The sequence below is a fragment of the Manacus vitellinus genome, unplaced genomic scaffold (assembly GCF_001715985.3).
Source record: "Manacus vitellinus isolate BGI_N305 unplaced genomic scaffold, ASM171598v3 scaffold_6_pilon, whole genome shotgun sequence".
Taxonomy (NCBI): Eukaryota; Metazoa; Chordata; class Aves; order Passeriformes; family Pipridae; genus Manacus; species Manacus vitellinus.
The window spans coordinates 8380283-8389540 of record NW_021940750.1 but is presented as its reverse complement, the minus strand read 5'-3'; the positions used below and the strand labels follow the sequence as shown (position 1 = coordinate 8389540).

The 9258-nt window shown below is 45.1% G+C and overlaps 1 protein-coding gene and 1 long non-coding RNA gene across 5 annotated transcripts in view; both read left to right on the top strand.

The window, feature by feature from the left end:
• The first annotated feature begins 1995 nt into the window (after positions 1-1995).
• On the top strand, positions 1996-6538 carry SRSF5 (serine and arginine rich splicing factor 5). Of its 2 annotated transcripts, none has more exons than XM_018082345.2 (8): positions 1996-2107; positions 2529-2683; positions 2889-2959; positions 3170-3265; positions 3613-3682; positions 4973-5046; positions 5377-5487; positions 5647-6538. In XM_018082345.2, the coding sequence occupies exons 2-8, from the start codon at positions 2558-2560 to the stop codon at positions 5894-5896; spliced, it is 798 nt and encodes a 265-aa protein (XP_017937834.1). In that variant the 5' UTR covers positions 1996-2107; positions 2529-2557; the 3' UTR covers positions 5897-6538. The 2 variants fall into 2 exon arrangements, with proteins under 2 accessions (XP_017937834.1, XP_017937833.1); XM_018082344.2 differs by having other exon boundaries at positions 2035-2107; positions 2526-2683.
• Positions 6539-7333: 795 nt separating this feature from the next.
• Positions 7334-9258, top strand: part of LOC108641365 — a 39135-nt gene continuing 37210 nt past the window's right edge. The window contains exon 1 of one of the 3 annotated variants that reach the window (XR_001921947.2): positions 7334-8373. This is a non-coding gene — a long non-coding RNA (uncharacterized LOC108641365). The remainder of the gene's footprint in view (positions 8374-9258) is intronic. The other 2 variants (XR_001921945.2, XR_001921946.2) reach the window with 2 other exon arrangements.

Below are 9258 nucleotides of genomic sequence, written 5' to 3'. Positions count from 1 at the left end.
TACCTTGATGAATTAACTAGGAGGATTTTTGCCTGCTTGTGTGGCTCTCAAAAAACCAGAATTGCAGGGAAGGTAGGAGTGTGGATAGTGGGCTAGCCAGAGGCAATAATATTAACAAGTCCTAGGTGGTCTTCAAACACCACCTAGGAAATACTCTACCCTCTTAACATAAATCTTGGAGAAACTAGGTAGGAATTAAATGTGCTTGCTCATGACCCTCATGTGAGAAGCCCATGTGAGTAAAAGAGTGTGACCTTTATATCAGCAACAGACTTAGGTAACACAGGAATGTTTTAAAGAGCGATTGTTGTCTCCTGGATCCCCTCCTGATTTTGCTTCTTTTCTCCTGGTGTTCAGACAGTGACATGCAGAGAGGAAATTCCTGCTTTGCAGTAACAAGAACAAGGCCTCTGAGGCTGCAGTTTTGCACTGCTAAAATGAACAGCTCTTCCTTAAAACGGCACTCCCGCCCCTTCCCGTTCTCTCTGTTCAGTGCTAACCTTATTTTCATCCCTGTACAGGCTGGTTTTCTGGGAGTTAAACCTTCAGACATCTGTTTGCTACCTTTTCCAGTACGATTTTTTGCTGGTTTAGCTTTGTGCACAAGCTCAGTGTGCAGACTGGAGAGCACCAGTGTTGACAGGAACAGAACTGCATGTTCCCAGGGTGGCACCTGTTAAAGCACTGTAACTGATTATGAAATTAGCAGTGTTATATGTTAGACAGCACATCTGAATGTATCTTCCTCGGCAGGCAAAGGCTATGAATCACAGGGATAATCACAAGCATTGTCTTTCATTGTTCGGAGTCCTCTCTCTACTGCAGCTTCTCTTCCGTGTGCATCGCCCTGGCTTTTCTCATGGACGCAGCTGCTCTGCAGGATGAAAACACACATCTTTATAACACAAGAGAAACACAGGCGATACTGACAGTTGCCCTTGCCAAACACAGTAGCCTTTCTCATCATTGCCTGCGTGCAGCAGAAATCACTTTCCCGTTCGGGGACTCTGCATGCTGTTGCAGTTTCAGGAGTGAGTGTGGGGGCAGTCATGTAAAGCTATGATGTCAGTGGCATTACGTGCAATATTGTTTCAGGGAAATCTGCGGTCCATGACTAAGCATGAAAAAGAGAAATTCATCCCATAGAGGTCACTAATAACAGACCCTGGGTGTAACAAAGATGGTCCACAAGGGGACAGGGGAGGGGGTAGGACTCAGGGGAGCATGGGATTCCAGGTGACAAATCAGGAAAATGCTATCAAAAGGATCATACTATCATCATCAAAATGCACCAAAAGGGGCAGCCTGATGCAGCTATAACTGCTGGTTCTTTGTGTAAAGCCAGCTGACCCACAGACAAATCTGGCAAGGACAGTCACACAGCCAGTATCAGATCACCGTCTGTATTGGAAAACTACTGGGTGTATCTTCAACTTCCAGATGTCTTCAGCATTTCAAATAGCCCTTGGGATAATCCACTGTCTTTACTGCAACCACCTAGAAGCCAAGCTGTGATACAATTCTGTAGAGTTATGTAAAACAGAGATGAAGCTCAGCTTGTGATTACATACTTGGTTCCAAATGAGGATGCAAGCAGATCAGGAGCACCTCACATATTTTTCTCCTAATTCTTTGCTGATCACAGTCTGTTTCTGCAAGACCTTGCCTACTCTCGCACCTGCCTGGCACACAAGAGCAGCACAGCTTTTTACTGTTGTGTACTGTATGAGTAAAAGAGTCCCGGTGGTTGTCTTTAACCTAACAACTCAGCTTTATGACAGCCCCGTGTTAGACCTCACTGTCCCCTCACGATTGCTCACACCTCCCCTACACCCCAAAATGGCTCCCGCAGAGTGACGAAGGGCCACAGCCCCGCCCTGCCCTGGATTCCCCGGGGGGCGTGGCCGCCGCCTGGGCCAATGGCCGCGCGGGGCAGCGGTGACGCGCGGGGCCGCCTCCATTTCCAGGCGCAGCGCTGGTGTTGCGCAGTAGTTGGAGTTGATCGCCACACGGTGAGGACGCACCGCCGAGCGCTCACCACACCACACTGCACCGCACCACACCTCGCACTCGCCAGACTTGGTCCGCACCGAGACCCGCAGCCCAGGTTCGTGACAGCCCCTGCGGCTTCCTTGCGGAGCGGGACGCCGGGGAACTTAGCGGGATGCGGGTACGGCGCAGGGGCGCTTTCCGCTGTCTGCCCGGCCGGCTTCAAGTGCACGGCCGGCGTTCTTCGCCCGTGCCGTTCGCTCGGTGCGCGCCGCGTCGCCGTCGATGCCGCAGCCGGGTGCGGCACCGGGCCGCCATTTTTGCGGAGCGATGGCGATTCTCTTTCTCTTCCCCGACCGGCGGGGAGGGGGCCGCGGGTGGAGCTGCGCCCCGCGTTCCCATTGGCGCGGCTGAAGGCGGCGTCCACCCGCGCTCTCCATTGGCCGCGACAGGGGCGTGCCGGCGCGCGGCGCAGTGCGGCAGCGGCGGGCGAGTGCTGAGTCACCCGCGGGGTCTGACGCGCAGTGTCCTCGCAGCAGCGCCGCGCTCACACAGAACGCAGACAGCCATGAGCGGCTGCCGTGTCTTCATCGGGAGGCTGAACCCGGCCGCCAGGGAGAAAGATGTGGAGAGGTTCTTCAAAGGATACGGCCGTATCCGCGACATCGACCTGAAGAGAGGGTTCGGGTTTGTGGTGAGTGTGCCCACCTTCTCCCCCTTCCCTAGCCCTGCAGGGTCCCTCGCCCTCGGTACTAATTCACGTTTGATGTGCACGACGCTACTTTAAAAAAAAAAAAAACAACGTTAACGTGCCCAAGGAGGTATGCCGTGTGACAAATAAGTATCTGTTCTTTTGTTGGAGATGCAATTTCATACTGACACTTGTGGTGGTTTTGCAGGAATTTGAGGATCCGAGGGATGCAGACGATGCTGTCTATGAATTGGATGGAAAAGAGCTTTGCAGTGAGAGGTTAGGTATCCTATTTCATGTTTATGCCATCTTGGCTGTCTAAAATAAGCAGTGAGTCAACTTTAGCTTATGTTGCATAATGAGTACTGTTCAAGCTATTTTGTGTTTGTTTGGTCCATGTGTCTTCGTGCCCCCCCCCATTACTGTAACAGGATACATAAGAAAAAAAAATGTAAACACATGTGGTTTTCCGTGTTTTTCTTTTCCCAGGGTGACAATTGAGCATGCCCGAGCACGCTCGAGGGGTAGAGGCAGAGGGAGGTACTCTGACCGTTTCAGTAGCCGCCGGCCGCGCAGTGACAGGAGGTACGTGTTGCTTTGAACTGAGGCAGTTTAAAAAAAGGAACGCTGTGGGCTAATCCCATCCAAGAACTTGAGCTGAAGTGAGCTGTTAAAAGGTGTTGTGTTTTTAGTCAGTCATTTGATGTGGCAGTAGGAGATGGAGGATTATGGAACTGCTCACATATGCTTGTCATCTTTATGCTCCCTCCCAAAAGTATTTATTGCCTGTACTACATTGCTCAGGGCAATACGTAGTTCAGCTTGTAGTGCTAATGATATGCCAGCACTGGTTCTTGGTACAGCCTTAGTTAATATTAAAGTGGTTATATATTGTTTGCTGGTAAAAGTCTGAATTGTTTATTTCCAAACAGAAATGCCCCACCTTTAAGAACAGAAAATCGCCTCATAGTGGAAAATTTGTCTTCCCGAGTCAGCTGGCAGGTTTGTTGAAATACGATTAACTATTTTGATTTAATTTAAAGGAATTGTTATATAATGTAGTTATTTTGTAAAATAATTAATTAAAATTAAATCTAATGTATTAAAATGTTTATGTAATTAATATGATTTTTAATGTAATTTAAATATTTTGAATGAAAACTAGTTAATTTAAATTTATAATAATAATAAATTTATATATTTGAGGATATATATTTACTTTTTTTCTTGTTTTTAAAATCCATTTTAACCACATATTAAACCCTTTATTTGCCAGCCTATCTGTGTCGTTGGCCTTATGACGAGGAGTGCCTGTGGGTTATCCTAATCGTTCTGTCTTGGTCACTCTTGGTCGGGCCTGGTTGACTTTCCAGTCAGCTCCTACAATGTCACTTGGCCACCTCTAGATCTGTGTTTGCCGGTCTAGACGTAATCGATGCACTCCTTAAAGTGCCACATTGCAGCGATCCCAGAGCGTTAACGAGATCTGATTCCTAAGTTGAGAGCTGTTCTTCCTGTAACGCTTCCGAATAACGAGGTCCCGGTCGAAAAGAGTTGAAAGATACGAAATTAGGTGGTCGTTGGAATCCTGATCGCAGTAAAGTGGTCCTTGGTGACATCAAGCATAGAGAATGTCTGGATCCATCCATAGTCTCCTGATAGGGAGGGCAGTGCGATTAATGGCTTCCATCGACTGGGTAGTGTTCGTCAAGTGGGTGGCGAAGAGCCAGTCGGGCATATGTCATGACGGTATCTCCGGTCGCTTAATGCAGTTTGCTGCTTGGCTAGCCTAGGGAATTGTTAATGAAGGTAAAGTAAACTATATTTTTAATGACATATGGGGCACAAAATAATTGGCGTTATGTAAATGTAATTCTATATTCGTGTAAGATTTGTAATGTAAATGGAGACTGAAATAATCCAAAAATATATGGGTAGTATTTCACACTCAATCCAGTATGTATACAAATGTGCTTTTTTATTTCTTTCTCTCTCTCTCTTTCTCTCTCTGTTATTTAATCTGTAAAATCATTGTAGACTAATATTTGCCTTATTATTAAGACACTTTATTAGCATTTTGCTTAAAGCAATATGCTTTTTTTCATTTATTTCGTGCCCTAATATAGATAATTCAGTATTGATAGAATACAAGTATGGCAGTTGCCATGTTTGTGATTTACCTAACATCTTCTCTTTCAGTAGTCATAAGATTCTTTTGTTTGTTTTAAACTACTTTTGTATAGATAAGTATTAATTTCACTTCTGTGCATAACATAAGTGGTCTTGTGTTAGGATCTCAAAGACTTCATGAGACAAGCCGGGGAAGTAACCTTTGCAGATGCACATAGACCTAAGTTAAATGAAGGGTAAGCTTCTCAAATCACCTCTTGAAAGCTGTAGAGTAATAACCTACGTGTAATATTTGGGGAGGGAAGCTGGCTGCTTTCAGTGTCAGCAGCTGTTCCTGGTTTACTTTCACTGCCCTTTGAAAATGCATTCAGTATTTAGGGAGTGGAATTTTTCATGCGTCAGTGATAACAAGGGATATTTACACTGAGCAGTGTGTTTTGCAATTTGGTTTTTTTTTTTTTTTCATTTTTCCCCATTTTTTCAGGTTGTAAATTGTGCTTGTGTTTATAAATGCAACTTAAAATAGTAATCTTTGTGTTTGGGGATTTTTTTTCTGTTTTCTGTAGGGTGGTTGAATTCGCCTCTTACAGTGATTTAAAGAATGCTATTGAAAAGCTTTCTGGTAAAGAAATTAATGGAAGGAAAATCAAACTAATCGAAGGCAGCAAAAGGCACAGGTATGGATTTCTGTTCTCTGGAATAATGCTTAAGTATTCATGGAGAAAGCCTTGAAGTCAGTGACCAGGCAGCTGAACTCTGGAGCCCAGTGAATTGCCTGGTTATTGCCGTGGTCCGTGGGATTTCGTTGCTCACACTGCTGCTCTTCATTTCCACAGTAGGTCCAGAAGCAGGTCGCGGTCGCGCAGCAGAAGCTCATCCGGGTCTCGTAGCCGTTCTCGTTCCCGCAGCCGCAAGTCTTACAGCAGGTCACGGAGCAGGAGCCACAGCAAGTCTCGGTCAGTTAGTAGATCTCCAATGCCAGACAAGAGCCAGAAGCGTCGTTCATCCAGCAGATCAAAATCTCCATCATCTGTGGATCGGCAGAGGTCTAGATCAAGGTCCAGATCTGTTGACAGTGGCAACTGAACTATAAGTAACTTGCCTTGGGGCCCTTTTTTAAACCATACTTGCTAAAACTTGTGGTAAGTATGTGACTTTCTGTGGGGAAGGGTTTGGATGGGGAGGGCGGGGAGGGATGGGAGAACTTTGTAGATGTGGACCATGGTGGGAAGGGTTATTGACTAATTGTATTAAATGTTTTTTGATAACCCTTTTCTTGCTCACATTTTTTTGTGAATGTCTGATGTGTATAGTTTGTGTATATTGGCAGAGCTCTTTATAACTAAAGCAGAAAAATTTTTTTGTACTTAAAGTCATCTGAACACTTAATTCTCAGTATATTCGACTGTGAATAGCAACTCAAAAGCATTAGTTTAATATCAGACTAATAGCTTTAGGCATCCAAGAGCTCTATATGTGCTGTACATAAAGCTGTATTTCAGAAGGTATTTTTTTGTGCTTTTGAGACATTGTTTTAGTTATAGGTCAGCAGATAAGTGCTGGTTGGTACTGCTAATAAAACTTTATTTTAAAATATTTTCATTTAATATGACTTGCACTACACTAAGAAAATGCCCATTTCACTGCCCTGTGGTAATAATATTCTATGAAGCACTCTAATTCTTGATACCTAAGAATGAAATAGCTCAAATAAAGTATAAAGAAACATTTCTGTGTCTAGTTTGTTCTTAGTGTTAATAAAGTGTTTGTAGCTGCATCAAAATGTTTCTTAAAGATGGGTCTGTGGCAAAGTGATGACTGTTTTGGGCGTGGGGGAGAAGTGGCGTCCTTTTAAATACATCATGCAATGTCCTTGAACGTCTGTGTGTTCTGAAAGAAGAACAATTATGCTTGTCATTGTTCATAGCAAAAAATGGAACAGATGAGTCATTTAGCTTTTAATCACTTCGGATAATAAGCATGGAATGTTAAAGATTCATGTAGTCAGCATGCATCATTAGTGTGTGTGTGCAGATGCTTCTGAGAACGTTGAGATAAACCATTTTTATAGGCATTAGTCCTCGTTCTGGGGCAAGAGGCATTTTTAAGTTGGTGGGTGGGTGTACAGCAGTGGTACCCTGAGGCTTTTGCGTTTTAGTGTTCGTGCCTTCTAGGGGCAGCAGTTTTCTGCAATCCCTGCATTTCTCAAGCCCTCACCCACAAGAGAGCTTTAGAATATAATTTTAAAAATAATGTTTTCTCTATAAAGTGCTTTACAAAGCTATTCTAATAATCTGTTGAAACCTTTAAAAAGGTCTTTGTAGCCTAGGCTGGGATTTGGATAGATCATAGGAAGTGTAAGGGGGTTCCTTTAAGAAAAAGGTCTGGCCTCTGCAGCCCTGCTGCCTTCTCTCCTTGCTGTTGCAGAGTCCTTGTGTACTGAGGTAACGGAGGGAAGAGGGAGGAGCTTTTGTGCCTTGTGGATCGGAGCGTTAAGGTGGTTAAGGTGGCAGTGTACCAGCCGCTGCTGGGAGCAGGCATGGAGAGGGGCTTAGATCCATAGTTAACTGGATCTTTACTAGTCAGCTTTGGAGAAGGGGAGGCTTCATTCTCACAGGCTTGGGATCTGATGCTGGATCACCCCAAGAGGTGTGGAAGAAAGGGCTTTAACTTCTGGGGATAAAAGCAGCACTGACAGGGGGGTGGGAGGTTAGCTGTGTTGAGACCTTAAGTGAGTTGATCCTGCTTACTTGGTTTGATGATGGGCATCTGTGTCCCAGTGGGAGTTAGCTTCAACTGGAACCTGGGTAGCTGAAGGCACCTGATGATGGGAAGGGGGTGGTATGTCAGACTCTTCTCTCAGGCTAAACATGAAATGCCATCTGCTGTGTAAATAGTTGTTCTGAATTCTGTTTCTAAACTGCACCGCTTACTTGCCTTGCAAGTGGTGTGAGTAGGTGTCTGCATATTCCCTGGGGAGCTGGCTGTTGTGATGAGGAACTTCCATTTTAAAACAAACTCCCAGGCTTTGCATCATGGGGGATTATGTTGACTTCTGGCCAGAAATGATTGTGCTACTCAGTGTAGGTTCTTGGTATGAGCCTGTTTATCCTTAGTTAAGGTGGATTACTTGAAGTTACAGTGCATACTTTGGACATTGGAGGTGTTAATGCCAATCCTCAGGAGTACTGGTGCATGTACTGTCACCATAACTGGGTGGTGTTCTCATCAGGGGTGCTGTTGAGTGCACTGACTGATAAAAGGCACATTCAAGGTTCATGTGTTCTCAGAGGTACGGCTTGCTGGGCACTGACTCAACATACTAAGGCAGCCATGGTCATGGTTTTTGTGGCCTCTGCTGTGTGGAGAGAGTGTTGCTCAGGGTTTGCAAGATGGGAGCAACCAGCAGTCCACAGGCTGCTCAGCTGTGCACTGAATCTTGCTGGTTTCTGCACAGAGAAACTTTTCACGCCTCATTTTGGGTCTTTGTTACAGAAATTACATTAATCTTCGGTGATGTCTTCAGCAACCCCTTCCAACATGTGCCAGTGGGACAGTTACAAGTAAGTGAAATTAAAAAAGGGAACTGATGCAGGCAATGATTTTCATACAGGCAAAACTGGGGGGAGTCACTTGGGACCATGGCCCTAAGCTGTCTCAAAGGGTTGTCAGAATGACTTGGAAGTCACTGAATGTCTCCTTTCTGGTCTGGCAGAATGTCTCCTTAGTCTGGAGCAAGGTCTTCAGAAAACAACGTGGTGGGTGCAGGTAGCTCTGTGGCACTCCCTTTCTCTGGTGTAAAATGAGCATATAGATCAAAGTCCTACACAGAACTGCTGGAGACCTGTGAGCTGGCTGCAGAAGGTGCACCTCAGAGGGTTATGATAACAGCTGCTGCAGAATCCATCTACTGTTTCCCTGATTTCCTACTGTTTCTGCAAGGTCCTGACACTGGTTTCATCTGTTGAGCAATAACTGTGTCTGCACCTGCACAGATCACTTGTGCTGTATCTGAGGAAAGAGAAAAATGTGAGAATAAGCAGTTCTGAAACCAGGTTATGGAAAGATTGTGACACAGCTACAATTGGTATTGCTGGGTGATTTAAAGCAAGAGGAAGGAACTTGGAACTCCTACCAAAAGAGTGAAGCTGTGTTGTTTCCAGTGATTTACGATTTGGAGCCTAGAAAGCCACTTTTTTTAATTGTAGTCTTACAAGCACCTGTACAGCTGTTTTGAATGTCAACTGCTTTGCACTGAAGGCACACCTGAGGATCCAAATGAGAGCAAGTTTTTTTTCCCCATTAGCAGTTACCCTTCCACATAGCTATGAAATGTGGTAAAGTAATACTACAGCAGCTCTGTAGCAGCTACTCTGCTGCTGCTTTGTTTCCAGGGACTGCAGAAAGCTGGACTGGAAGCATCAGAGGGGTGACTGGTGCAGGATCTC

What these genes read in the sequence shown, in the direction of transcription:
- SRSF5 (XM_018082345.2), top strand. Translation starts at nt 2,558, where the DNA reads ATGAGCGGCTGCCGTGTCTTCATCGGGAGGCTGAACCCGGCCGCCAGG. An exon ending in AAAGAGCTTTGCAGTGAGAG is followed by an intron (nt 2,960 to 3,169) that starts GTTAGGTATCCT and finishes TTCTTTTCCCAG; the next exon opens with GGTGACAATTGAGCATGCCC. An exon ending in AGACCTAAGTTAAATGAAGG is followed by an intron (nt 5,047 to 5,376) that starts GTAAGCTTCTCA and finishes TGTTTTCTGTAG; the next exon opens with GGTGGTTGAATTCGCCTCTT.